Raw genomic sequence first — 14,656 nt, 5'->3', positions numbered from 1 at the left:
GTTAAAGCAACTCTATTCTCATGATGTAACCTTTCATACCCACATCGACTTTTCTATGAAATCTGCAGTTGTCAGATAATTTCTCCTTGTTTAATGCAATTAGATAAGCAATGGTAAGAACAGGACAGATGGAACAGGACAATCTGTGCTCTTCATATTTCAAATCATAATGCTGAAATTGAATTGAATACATTTCAGATACGTTACTTGCAAAGAAATATTGGATAATCCATGAGGAGTTGGTAAAAGTTCTTCCTTTTATCGACTGAAATCTTGAAACTCGTATTGAATTTAATTCAGTGTTTTCCTATAAAAGAAGTTTAAAAAGCAAAACAAAAACAAAACATGGAACAAGGACCTTGTAGCAACCGATAACATAAAAACGGCCAATAACGTAATAACGGCCAATAACGTAATAATTTAAATGTAATAAAACCAATAACGTAATAAACTGCCAATAATGTAATAAAGTTGCTGAGCCAATAACGTAATAACTTTTGGCCACGACTGGTACCTTTTTTTTGGAGGCACACGTCAGGCTACCATTAGCGGAGCTTTACTTTACTCTGGGATTCTCGAATCGGACAAAACTGTGCTAGGGCCAGTCTGATCTACAAAGCGACATTAAATTGCTTGCAGATTCGGGTGGGTTCACCCAGGCTAGCACAAACACACACACACACACACCCTGTTATTGCTGTCTTGTTTGAATTTTTATTTATTTATTTATTGTATCCATCAATGTGTATAAAAGAAACTTAAATACTAAAATAATTTAACAGCACACACGTACCTAAACTCGTAAAATCCTTACATTTTCTCGAAGAAACGCTTCTTTTGCAGCAGCACCTATATTTGTCCAGTAGATGGCAATGGAATAGTAAAGTCATGTCAAGTGGCTAAGCTATGTGACTGAAGAAGTTCTGCAAATGCCCATACTTCTAACATGTTGGAAGGTAAATTATTCCCTGTTCATACATTCTCATTTGCCTATGTATATTCCTATATAATAAGGGGAAGAGGTATACATTGAGAGAGCATAGTTAAAGTTAACAAACAAATAGCTAGTCTAACTGTAAAACTGTAAAATTGCTAGCATGATTTACATTATAGTAGGCATAGCTATATACTGTATCTCAGTAGATATTGTTGCGGTTGCACATAATGCTCTAGATATTGTTTGGTATAAATATAATTTGTTGTGTATCGCTGCGCAGAAATATCTGTTGTAATAAGACAGCTGTGAGGTTTATACCCAAGTAGGCTAGTTTTATTTCAGTCTTACTTTAGCTGTTGCATGTTTTGTCCACTAGATGGCAGTGTAGATTAAATAATTTAATTGTGATAGCTAAGCCTGATATGAAAATTAAACTTAATGACAACATAACTGCTTAGAGAATAATATGTACTAACCTACTGAGTTATTCAGCATTTTTTGCAATAGAATATTATCTGTGTGTAGCAATTCATTTAAAATTCTCAGTTATACTGTATATGCCAGTGGGGTGTATTACGAACTCCACGTCCACTGTCGCTTTGTAGATCAGACTGGCCCTAGCACAGTTTTGGCCGATTCGAGAATCCTAGAGTAAAAGTAAAGCTCCGCTTATGGTAGCCCGACGTGTGCCTCCAAAAAATGTTACCAGTCGAGGCGACTGAGACCAATGGAGACGGTCAGATAATTCCCGCAACCCCTAGCGTTCCGGCAGTGAATTGCAATACCATACTGAAAACTGCAACGCAGAACTAAGAAAGACTCCATCAAAGCGCCTGCATGGTCACAGAGTTGGATACACAGAGTACTATAACAGAACCCTAAGAGTGACATATTAATCCAAAATGACTCTTATTTGCTTCTGTAAGGCCTCCTGTTGAGGGGGGGTTGAGGGTGGAGGGGTATCTGTAAGGTTGGCTATTTAAGCATCTGTTGCAAGATGCAATATTAAGGCTAAGTGTGACACTTTCTGTCCAGATATTGAAAATAAGTGATGATGAAGTGATACCTCAGTTATTACATTATTGGCTCAGTTATTACATTTTCAAAGTTTTTTTTAATGCAAGGCCAATAACGTAATAACCAGCCAATAACGTAATAAGTTATTACGTTATTGGCCAAAAGTTATTACGTTATTGACTCAGCAACTTTATTACATTATTGGCAGTTTATTACGTTGTTGGTTTTATTACATTTAAATTATTACGTTATTGGCCGTTATTACGTTATTGGCCGTTATTACGTTATTGGTTGCTACAGACCTTTTCTGGCCTCATACTTCTCTACTTAACTCTGCTATTTGACATGATGGTAGAATGGCACTATAGATATTCATTCTGATCCAACTTGTTTGCAGTATGACTGAGTGTGAGGAAGTAGACGAGAAGCTATTACTGACAGTTCCTAATGCAGATCATTAGGTTTAGTGAGCGACTTAGATCAACGCAAGGTGACTTGAGACTTCTATTCCTACTGAAAAGGCCAGTTCTATACGGTTCAAGTTCAAGTGTTTTTATTTGTCACATACAATACATTGAAGTGAAATGTAAAAGGGTCAATGCTCCACACTGTGCAAAAATAAATAAAATATAAAATAAATTAATTCATGTATTAAGATACAATTAAAAATAAAATACAATTTAAAAATAACTCTAATAAAAATAAGGTGTTGAATTAGAAATTTGAATTTAAGTGTCTCACTGCCTGTGGATAAAAACTTCTCTCAGTCTCTTAGTCCTTGAGTTAAGGCTTCGTAGGCGTTTACCCGACGGCAACAGGGTGAAGAGGCTGGCATTGGGGTGTGTGTCATCCCTCCTGATGTTTTTTGCGCTCGACTCCACCCTCTTGTGGTAGATGTCATTCACGTTGGGTAGGGACACTGATAGTCCGCTCAGCAGTTTGAATGCTTTACACTTGTGAAATTAAAACGGAATAACTATAAGACGTGAATCTCATTCATGTGTGAATTATTCTAATAGTTTATTTGATTTTATTGAGCGAAACATTAATTTGGCCTTTCACCATTAGCCCAAATGGTGACGGCGGTGCTGACGATGATGATGATGAAACTGCATGTTGGCTGTCGGCGCTCGGAGAGTCCTGGATTCCTGCAGTACTCCAGTATTGCAGCAATGAAATGTACTTACACGAACTGAAACCAGACGTAGAGATACGTCCTTTTCTACGTCTAAGACGTTTTTTATAAATCTGTACTTAGACGGGGATTTGATCGCACGCACAGTCTAAGATCAGTTCTGTGCGTAAGTACGTTTTATAAATGAGGCCCTTTGTCACATGTTGTGTGTGGAGGGTCCAGGTTAGGTCTTCAGTGAGGTGCACCCCCAGGTACTTAAAACTAGGAACCCTCTCCACAGGCTCCCCGTTGATGGTGAGGGGGTTGAACCCGCTGTCCTGCTTCCGCCGGAAGTCCACCACCATTTCCTTTGTCTTTTTTACCAAATTGTTGGACTGACACCACAGTGCCAGGTCTGCCACTTGGTTCTGGTAGGGCTGCTCGTTGTTATCAGAGATTAGACCCAGCACCACAGTGTCGTCTGCAAATGTAATGATGGAGGTTGAACTTCCGGAGGCTGTGCAGTCATAAGTGTAGATGTTGTACAGCAGCGGACTCAGAACACAGCCCTGGGGGAACCGATGTTGAGGGTCAGCGGCCCAGAGGTTACACCACCCTCCACTTTCACCACCTGGGGGCGGTCAGTAAGGAAGCTGAGCACCCAGTTGCACATTTGGGTGTTGATCCCCAGCGACCTCATCTTGTCGATCAGGCGGAGGGGGACTATGGTATTGAAAGCTGAACTGTAATCAATGAACAGCATCCTCACATAGTCCCCCCCCCCCACCATCCAGATGAGTAAGAGTGGTGTTTAGCAGATTGGGATCGTCTCTGCTTCTGTTTGCTTTGTATGCAAACTGGAGGGGGTCGAACGAGTTGGGCAGGGAGGTGCAGATGTAATTTTTCACCTGCCTTTCGAAACATTTCATCACTGCAGATGTCAGGGCCACTGGACGGTAATCGTTTAAACATGATGGTTTACTATTTTTGGGCACCGGTACAATGATTGACTTTTTAAAGCAAGATGGGACGACAGCTTGGGCCAGAGATGTATTAAAGATCATGGTGTACACTGGAGCTAGTTGGTCGGCACAGGATTTAATGGATCGGTTAATGTACAGCTGTTTCAGGTAAAACGTTTGTTATTGTTATATTATTTTTCTTAAATGTATTGTTATGGGCCTCGTTTCCCGATAACGACGTATCTTAACGGCCTACGTGGATTTTCGCGACATCGTAGACTAAGATACACTTTGTATTTACGTGCGTTTCCCAACCATCAACTTAAAGTCAGGTGCACGAGCGCAACGTGCACGAGTTCTTAAGTATCTCTTAGGAGCTGTTTACGTCACGTTAACCTGTTTACGTTAATTGCTGTGAAATTAGCTAGCCAATGCGTGCATCAAACGTGCACTGTGCACTGAATTCGGGGGCGGGGATAGTAACGCCATCTCCAGTCATCATTAATTCAAAGTTTTTAAAATTCCAAACCAAGACGTTGACAATGGAACTATTTTTTGTTGCGGAGAAACAATGGCGAAATAAACCATTTTTAATCAACAACTTTGTGTTGAAATGTTAATTTGTTGACGGTAGAATTGTTTTATAAAGGCAATATATCACTCGTGGGAGTGCGGCCGAGTGGCGTAGGCAACAACATGGGATTATCCCTTACCTACCCCACTCCCACTCGTGCTATATTGCTTAATTATTTCTATTTTGATGGGAATAGGCAGGTGAAACAATGACATTGATCTCATGATGTGCTATACACCGAAACATCCTTTGGATTTCTTCTATAATAGGGCGAACGACGCCCCTGGTGGATTGCATCGCTAAGTGTGAAGTTACTACTGGTCCTGACCACACGTAGAATTCTTCTCAACGAAAGATACACTTAAGCTAAGTGCCTCGTCGGGAAACCCGTCTGCAACGTAGGATTCCTCTTACGAACGATTTCAAGTGCTTTTTAGGCTAAGTGCGCGTTCGGGAAACGAGGCCATGGTTGATTGAACAGGCAGTATTCTAATGTGTTTACAAACCCACATGTTGACTGTTGATCACCTTTACTTTGGATACTAACCTCAACCATCATTTAAAATGTGTTGTATGTATGTGTTGCAGAACTGTAAATAATTTTTTTTTAATTGACTTCAGCTTTACCATGCCAAAAAATAAATGTTAAAATGTAATGAAAAAGACTGATTTTTAGTGTTCAAAAAAAAGATTAATTACAACAAAAACATTTTATTTCCTTTTAATGATGAAAGTACCTGACCAAGTAAGAACAGCATAGTAAGAGAGATGATACGGTCTTTTGCACTGTATACCATTTTTGTTATTGCTTTTAAGCGAAAATCATGTTAAACAATATTGTTACACTAATGAAAACGTAAATGAAAAAATTATAGAACACATTTCTTGTTAGTTGATTCACAAACAGACATAACTTATGTAGAAAATGTCTTTATGGCCAGCGTAGGTGTTGGCCCAAAATGGTTGTGTGAAAGGTGGCCACTTCATGGCCAGTCGCAACACTTGCAGGACTGTTTGTAAACCAGGGTCGGAGGACAACGTTGGAGAAAGGTCCTACCACCAGCGCACTGGAAGAAGGTACCTCTGTCTTCAGGGTTGGCATAAATCCCATCAGCTTTATGGGCGCAGAAGTCCTTGCCCGGCTTCTCAGTTATGTCGGGCGTGGTGGTTTTTTTGGTGGTTGGGATGATGGGTTTGGCTGTTGTCGATTTGCCCGGCTCAGGAGTGTTTGGCGGGGGAGGAGGCGAGGCTGGGAAAGAGGAAACTGATTTACACTCCATTTACACTTTTGCCAGAATGCATAACGGAGCATCTCCACGAAGATAAATGGACTTATTCAGTGGAAGAAATACAATACAACCCCATTCTGGTTAATAAGTAATATTCAAACACATTTGAAATACATTTTTGATTCAATTGCAATATTGTTGATGATTGATGACATTGCTTGTACATACTGTTTTCTTCTCTAGGTTGGTTATGAGAGATTGAAAAATATGCACAAATGTCTTAAAAATGTGTCTTACTGGGGACTTACTGGTATTCAGAAGGTTTTTCAGGTGACTGATCAGGGGATATTTTCCCTGCCCACAGAACTGCCCAGAAAAGTCATCTAGGTCCAAAGCCCAAATGAAAGCTCCTCCAAACCCTTTCTCCTTGAGGTACTGGACCTGCACAGAGAAGTGAAACTGAGTTAGTTTAACGCTCTTTGCACTGGTGATTCCCACACCATGACGTTCCTTGACTCATCTCGGTAAACCTGGCACCTTTGTCTGAAAGCTCTCCTGGGTGTCAAATCCCACCCACTCGGTCCCTTTAGCAGCATAAGGGACTTTCTGATCCTCAATCCACTGCATGGTGGTTCCTTGGAGGAAAGTGCAAATCTGTAAGAGATTTAAAAATTATTATTAATTGATCACTTACAGTAAATGCAAATGTTTGATTCTTTATCAGATCACTTTCTTTCTTCTTTTCCTCTTTTTTTATGTTTACATGCACACCTCATAGTAAGACCAGAAACCAGCCTCTCGGGTGTAAGTTCCAGCAGAGGCAGGTCCACTTGCTGGAGCTCCGACCCCTGTGTCTGAGGATGCTAGGCGGAATGTACGGCCATAAGTGGCGAATCCCATCCTCAGCTTTTCCACAGGGGTACCCTGGTCTCTCCAGTACGTCATACTGAAGTTCTAGAGGACAGAGTAAGGGGGGCAGGGGGGGGGGGGGGGGGGGGTCAGAATTCCACCATGATTGTTTACAATGAGTTTACTAAATAGTAGATGCTAGCAGTATCCTCGTGTTCTGCTGTGGATGTGTTTGGTAAGAAGTTGTCTTTCTTCTTGTCATATAACCCAAATATTTACTCACCGTATTAAAGTAGATAAGATCGTCCGTGTCCTTTGAGCCCCTGAACAATGGACTGTTATGTCCAGTGAAACTTTCCCAGGTTCCATGGAAGTCATAAGTCATCACACTAATGAAGTCCAGGTACCTGTGACGCATATACCATCAGTAATCTGTATGCCTGTGTGCTGAATTTTAAATAATATTGATGACAATACATACACCTAATATATTTTACATATCCTTATGTACATGTTTCTTTAAAAAAAAAAACACACTCAATGCATACTTAGAAATTTCAGCTATCTCATAGCCTGCATCTATTTTGTCCTTTCCTGCTGCCACTGCTGCTGTTAGCATCAGTCGGGAACGCCCCGTTCCTCTTCCCTCAGCCTCATAGGCCTCTAGGAGTTCCTACGTAAAGAGATACACTCAGAAACATCAAGCCACTGAAACAAGTAGCTTAGAAGTAATTTGACTACTCCCCATTGGTCCTTGAAACTCTTTGGGATGCCTAGCGCTGTTGTAAGTCACACATGAAATCTCCCTACTTTACACAGCAGAGTGAATCTTTGCTTGTCCTCGGGCGGGCTTCCCCGGGACCCAGGGTACTCCCAGTCCAGATCCAGTCCATCAAAGCCATGCTTCCTTAGGAAGCTGATGGATGACTGGATGAATTTCTGTCTGTTGGCTGGTGTGGAGACCATAGTGGAGAACCTGGGGAGAGACATGCAGATTTCAGAGACGGCAGCTGTCCTCATTTTTGTGCTTTGCATACTCTGGTTTTTAGCACTCAGTCCCATGATTTGTTTTTGTACTATCTCTTATTTTAGTAATAACATTATTGGGAGGTAGCTGTTTGCTAACATTTAATTTGTATGTCCTATTAAAATAACATATGTGCCTAAGAGAGACAAAGGCTCACTTTGCTGTGCCAAAGTTCCATCCACCAACGGCTAGAAGTGTTTTCAAATTGGGATTTCTGTTGACAAAAAAAATTACCATTGTGATTTCATAGAATTTATCTCCTCATTAAATATTATTCTTTTCTTTCCTTTTCATTTTACTGTTTGTCAGAATACAGAAATACAAAAACGTACAGCATGGAAAGGATAGACAAAAACATATTATTCCTTTTTGTCTGCAGACAAAACACACCTTGTTTTTAGTCCATTGAAAGACTGGTAAAGAGTCTCATCGTTCCACTCGTAGGTGACCAGCTCATTGGCATCATTGATGACGGCAAAGGCATAGATCAAATGTGTGCACAGGTATGGATCTACATTTCCTGGGAGGTACTTTCCTGCTCCTGGTCTGTACTGGGCCCAGTTGGTGAAATAACACACCAGCTCAGACGTACATCCTAATGAATAACAATTTCAACATAAGTCATACCAATGTCAAAAATGTTGCTGTTTGCATTAATGCAATGTTTTTATTGGAATGATTACAGAAAAAGAAAAACTGACCTAAATGACACAGCAGGAGGCACAGCCCTAAAAATAACAAACATAATTGATTAAGCCAACAGTGGAGAGCCACACAGGGCAAACGGAGTTCAGAAAAAAGTCTGTAAAGCAGATCTGGTTGAAAGTTATTTACCTGTCAAGGCAGTGAGCCTTTCCATTGTGCTGTCACTTCTTCAACAGGTTGGATTCAGTTCCTCAGAGGCCTGTTTGTTCTCAGTATGGCAAGAAGAGTGTGTTCTAGCCTGTTACAGAGCAGGTTTTATATCATGACAATGATTAACCACACCTCCCACAGGCAATGTGACTGGATACCCAAATAGAAAAAAATACTATCTTTCCTAATTTGTCAGCTTCTGTTTTTGTGTTGTAGGATGTGTTGTAATATGTATGAGTGCCATGCCGACGGATCGGAGGATAGAGTTATGGTACTCAGAAGGCCGCCTGTTGTGATTGGATGTGTGTTAGCTTGATGGTGGTATGTGTTTAGGATGGGTGTGCATGGGTTGCAAGCTTTATGTATTTCACACAAATCTTAGTTCATGGGGTTCCCATTGTTTAGGGAAAAACTAATTTCTGGTGTTGTGGTGAGAAATATTATGTTTATTTTGAGGTTTTGTATGAATAATGTCTTTGATCTATGATACTGGCTGAGATGAACCTGGGAGAAGGAACTTTTTAGCAGGATGTTTGGATAAAGCCTGTTAGAGCTAGTTGCATGTGGCCCATCGAGGCAATTTAGCTTGTTCAGTTGTTTGTTTGTTAAAAAGTATTTAGTTTGATTTAAGAAAAAAGGTAGAAGAATAAATGCAGTGCTGACGCTGCTACGGAACTAACTCTATTAAACTTACTCTACTAAACCAACTCTATCTTGTAGGTATATTAATGGATTCTTTAAAAGGAAAGGGATATCTGATTACCAAAACCAAATATTTACCATGACAGATCACTGATGAGACACTTCATAACTAGGACTAGTGTTGACTTACGTACGTTGTCACAGGAAATAAACTTGAACATGTTTTGAACTTGAGCTTGAGAACTTCACTGTGTACTGCACAGATTAATCTTCATTCACCGTGCTGCTAAACTGCACTAAAGCTGAACAGTGAAACCCAGTATGTAAACAATACTGACAGGCGCACATCAGGTCACATAACACCTGGACCTGTTGATGTTCAACAGTTAGTTAAACAGTTTATCCTAATTTCCATGCTCAGATAAACTGACCACGGACCGCTGACCAGTTCCTTATTATGTGTTTTGTGATCTGGATGGGTGGCTGCACCTCACACGCACATCACTTCAAGGTTACTCTTTTTTCAAAACAGGAACACTACAGAACCAACATTTGTTTGCCATCAACAGCTTTTGGTCCTCCTTCCAGTGAGAACAATTGCATACTTGTGCCATGAGTTGACATTTACCTTAAGAGTTAAGAGCTCTGTGATTTAGTTAGTTAATACAATTCTATTCTTATAAAGTAACCTTTCATATACATCCACATCGACTTTTCTAAGAAATCTGCTGTTGTCAGGTCATTTCTGCTTGATTAATGCAATCAGATAAGCAATGGATGGAACAGGACAGATGGGCTACAGGCCTTTTGGCAGATCCATCCAAATTCATTATCAAAATCCTAATAAAGGTTTTCAAAGGCACATTTAATATGAAATATGAAAGTAAATTATTGAGAGGAAGAACTGTTGCTGACCTTGTGACCTAGCAGTTGAGTCATAAACAAAGAAATGACTGACATAAACTCAAGTTTAGTAATCAGTGACTGTAAAAGGTTGAGTCTGGGAGGAAATGCAGGGTGAGTCAGTGGCATTGCCACACTCAGTTATAGACCAAACAAACATGGTCTATAACTGTGTGTTGCAACACTTAACAATGGGTGGGGTATCTTTTCTTATATTTGTTTCAACTAGTGCATATCAAAAACAAACAAGAAAGCACAAACATGCATTTATAACTGTTTAATTACTTATTTGGTAAGCATTTATAGGCAAAATAACTGTTTTGAAAATCGCACCACGGGTAACGCATACCTTGTTTTCGGTCAAAACTAAATGTCTCCTTAAAACGGAAAAACAAGCAGTTTCACTTGGGCACCCCTTTTAATACCATTTGGTAGGGTATAAGCTCATTGTGTGCCAAATGTCATGCTTTCATCGCTTTTGTCACGCTTGCGTCGTTAAGCCACTTGACTAGGCATGACCAGACAGACATTATCGAATAGGCAGGCACAGCCAGGCCAATCAGGTTTGACTCTTTCAGACCGTTTCCGCCATGATGAGAACCAATGAAATAAAGTAACCCACATCCAAAGTATACATTCTCATTTCAAGAAAATCTTCACATTGCCTCATGGCCAATCACAGCAGTTGCATCTGCCATTGAAAACAAGGCCCGTAGCGCATTTATGGATGAATGTTTGACCCATTGAGCACTGATAGAATCTATTGGGATTTTCACTATGGGTGTACAGGCCATCAGCTTTCCCAGCACAGAAGCCACTTCCTGGGGCGCTTGGAGTGGTTGTGGTGGTTGCGGCAGTAGTGGTGGTAGTGGTAGTGTCAGCTTCGGTGATGGCCGGTGCTTCTGTAGGCTTCTCAGGGAAAGTAGTGGGAGGGAGAGGTGGCAGGTCTGAGGGGAACAAAAGTATTTAATATTTGTTTTCTCCAAAGGAATGGCAACTTGAGTTTTAAATGGGTCGGGTTCATTGTCCTTCAGAAGTCGTTTCCGTGATTGCACCACATTTACGATCAATCAACAAAATTGATGATCAATAACAATATTCGTACAGTTTGTTAGATTACCTGAGTGGAGCAGAGAGCGCAGGTGGTTTATCAGAGGGTAGTTGCCCTGTTTGCAAAACTGTCCTGCAAAGTCATCTAGGTCCAGTGCCCAGACGAAGGCACCTCCATATCTGTTGTCCTTTAGGTAATGAACCTAAAGATGCAATAACATAAAAATAGATGGTTGAGATGATTTGTCAGCTTTATTGAATAGCTCTTTATTTTAGGACATACTGATTGTAAATAGATATCATTTATAGTCCATTGTAATGAAAGCCTCAATTGGAATCTCAGTAGTCCTTTTTAGTCACTGCCAGATGAGCAGAAGTACCTTCGTTGTGATGCTCTCCTGGTTGTCAAAGCCCACCCACTCATTTCCTTTGACAGCATAGGGCACCCTCTGATCATCAATCCACTGGATGGTAGTCCCCGTGAGGAAAGTGCAGATCTGAGAGAAATTAAATAAATAAACATTAAGCTTGGGGCGAGTCCAGGGAAGAACGTCTCTATGGACACTCTGAGCATTAGCCACTGGCTGAGACGGACCTCATAGTAGGCCCAGAAGCCCCCCTCTCTGGTGAGGCTTCCTGCAGAGGCCGGGCCATTGGATGGTGCTCCGACTCCGTCATCTGCCGATATGATGCGGAACGTGCGGCCATATGTGGCTATCCCCATCAGCAGCTTCTCAGAAGGAGCTCCTTGGTCTCTCCAGTACCTCATGCTAAAGTCCTGGTGAGCACACAGCAAATATTTGTTTAGACATTGCCCCGTTTACATTTAGGTAGACCCAGAATCTAATAAGCAAACATATGCTTTGACCTTCACCTCATGCACAGTTTGGTTTAGTACCATAGTCCTCATATCCCCATTTTTTTCTGTGGAGCTTTTTATGATTCAATTTTGTCAGAGGAGAGACAGTTGATTTAAAAAAAAAGGTTGTTCTGTCACGATTTAGTCTCAGAAAATGTGACTGAACAAAAAGAAATCATTGAAAGGCCAAAATTAACTAATGACTTAGTGTCTTGAACTGTAGTGGACATCAACCACCCTATTAAAAAGGCTCAACTTTTATAACTAATAATGTTACTACTACTGTTATGTTCACTGGAGTCTAAAATAACGAGACATATTAACTATTATGGAAGCTCTTCAGTAGGTTCAGGAAGTGTAGATAGAAGTATGAACTATAAACAGTCATTCTAATTGTGTTTCAAACCGTAAGTTGCTCAGGGAGTTCAAATCCATCCTTTTTATTGACAGAAGATTTGGGACTTGGTGTAAAATCCTTTTCTTTATAAAGCTATTCTATTGTGAGTACAAGACTCTTAATCTAACATACCGTGTTGAAGTAAACGTTGTCTCCTTCATCAGTGGCACCATTGTAGAGGGGACTATTGTGGCCTGTAAATGTTTCCCAGGCCCCATGGTAGTCATAGGTCATCACATTGATGAAGTCAAGGTACCTGTGTGACCCATGAGAGTGTGTCATGTCACGTTATCACGGCCGGATTAACCATATGGGCAACTGGGCAACTGCCCAGGGGCCCCAAGCAACCGATGTAAAACATTATTTATTTATTTTTATATATAGTAATGAAAATAATAATAATAATTAAACATGTAATTGCAATTATACAGTACATACATTTGGGACAACAGTGACCAAAAAAAAAATCGCTTTCGTTAACGTCCCACTATGTCTGTGGTGCCTCCTGCGTTGTGTCTGTGCAAGCAGGGCACCCAAGTATTGTGATTTCTAATAACATAAGTTCACATTAAACATAATTTACAGCATATGCATTAATTACTTTCGCAAGTAAGCTGTGATATAAGCGAGAAAATGCAATAAAGTACTGTATGTATAAAAAAACAATCAAGTTAAGTACAGATACTCAGAAATAATACTTGAGTAAAGTAAGAAAGTATTTTTCTACTCAAGGACTAAAACACCCCTGTGGATAGGTATGGTTTGTGTTCTGCGGGGTGGGGGTAGGTGGGCACCAGAGTCACTGTTGCCCAGGGGCACCACGAAGTCTTAATACGGGCATGCACGTTATACAATAAACTGTAAGCAAAGAAATCTGAAAGCAGAATGGCATCTTTAAGGGCGGTTTCTTACGTTGAAACTTTAGCGATCTCAAAACCGTTATCTATGTTTCCCTTCCCTGCAGGCACGGCAGCTGTAAGCAGCAATCTAGGGCGCTTTGTGTTGATGGCTTCCTGCTCATATGCCTCACGCAGTTCCTGAAAGCCAAAAAGGTATGTGTATTGTATATCACCTCAAGAAACAAAAAGAACAGGTTCATCTTTCAAAGCCTGTATGAGGAACGTCTACAGTAACATTTCCCTTATGGATGCTTTGGGTGTGGTGGTACCTTGCAGAGTGCTGTGAATCTCTGTTTATCTTCTGGAGGGCTCCCACGTGAGCCAGGGTACTCCCAGTCCAGGTCCAAACCATCAAAGTCATGAGCTCGCAGGAAGCTGATGGAGGACTGAATGAATGCTCGTCGGTTAGCTGCAGTTGATACCATAATGGAGAACCTGTGGAATTTTAGTTAATGAGTACAGGCTGAGGATTAGGATTGATAAACACGCTTCAGAGAGGAGTCTAGAGGTTTGGGGCACACACAATTTAATTTATGCTTTACGGGAAAACACTTACTGGGCCGTTCCGAAGTTCCAGCCTCCAACGGCCAACAGAGTGTTCAAAGTGGGATTTCTGTCAAGACAATTCATGATTTTTTCAACTGTAAGAGCAGTCACAAAGGCTGATTGTGATGTTGAAGAAAGTACATGGCTCAATAATCCCTTAAATGACCACAATTTTACAATCTACACAAAGTCATGTGCGGCATACCTGTTTTTGAGTCCATTGAATGACCTGTAAAGGGTCTCGTCATTCCACTCATAGGTGACCAGCTCATTGGCGTGGTTGATAATGGAGAAGGCATAGATCAAATGAGTGCATAGCTTTGGATCTACATTCTCTGGCAGGTACCTCCCGAATCCTGGTCTGTACTGGGCCCAGTTGGTGAAGTAGCAGACCAATTTGGTTGATGATACTGTGGAATACATGTGCACATTTCAGTCTATGTTGCCATGGTACTAAAAAAGACTGACCAGTCAACTACTTCTAATGCTACTTATGTCTCTAAAGACTTGCCTCTGGGTTTCACAGTGCTAACACATTAAGGAAACAAATTCTTTGTGTTTATGCAATGCATTTATGTTAAGAAACAGTTATTTATTATGTTTCCCTAAAAGTTCACTTACCCACATTTAGGCAGGCCAAAAGGGTCAAACCTGATGGGGGAAAAGCTCATTATTGCTTATTGCCATGTGGTGTTTTTCAGGAAATGTCATTGTATTATAATAAAAAAAAAATCAATTGAAAACATGTTTTAATTTTATACGAGGACTTACCAGCAAGGATTGTTAGCCTGGCCAT

General features: G+C 40.6%; 2 protein-coding genes across 2 annotated transcripts; both read right to left on the bottom strand.

The window, feature by feature from the left end:
- Positions 1–5,587: 5,587 nt before the first annotated feature.
- On the bottom strand, positions 5,588–8,568 carry LOC308377210 (acidic mammalian chitinase-like; the record flags this gene model as incomplete). The annotated part of the gene is made up of 11 exons (XM_080853794.1): positions 5,588–5,853; positions 6,142–6,274; positions 6,371–6,487; positions 6,605–6,787; positions 6,966–7,089; positions 7,231–7,355; positions 7,493–7,658; positions 7,867–7,923; positions 8,100–8,304; positions 8,411–8,437; positions 8,544–8,568. 11 exons carry the CDS (start codon positions 8,566–8,568, stop codon positions 5,588–5,590), a joined length of 1,428 nt encoding a protein of 475 aa, XP_080709920.1.
- Positions 8,569–8,647: 79 nt separating this feature from the next.
- On the bottom strand, positions 8,648–14,656 carry LOC308377209 (acidic mammalian chitinase-like; the record flags this gene model as incomplete). The annotated part of the gene is made up of 12 exons (XM_080853793.1): positions 8,648–8,652; positions 10,886–11,056; positions 11,230–11,362; positions 11,540–11,656; positions 11,755–11,937; positions 12,548–12,671; positions 13,328–13,452; positions 13,584–13,749; positions 13,871–13,927; positions 14,066–14,270; positions 14,482–14,511; positions 14,632–14,656. The coding sequence occupies 12 exons, from the start codon at positions 14,654–14,656 to the stop codon at positions 8,648–8,650; spliced, it is 1,341 nt and encodes a 446-aa protein (XP_080709919.1).

The sequence above is a fragment of the Sprattus sprattus genome (genome assembly GCF_963457725.1).
Source record: "Sprattus sprattus genome assembly, chromosome: 16".
Lineage (NCBI taxonomy): Eukaryota > Metazoa > Chordata > Actinopteri > Clupeiformes > Clupeidae > Sprattus > Sprattus sprattus.
This window is presented reverse-complemented; position numbering and strand designations above follow the sequence as displayed.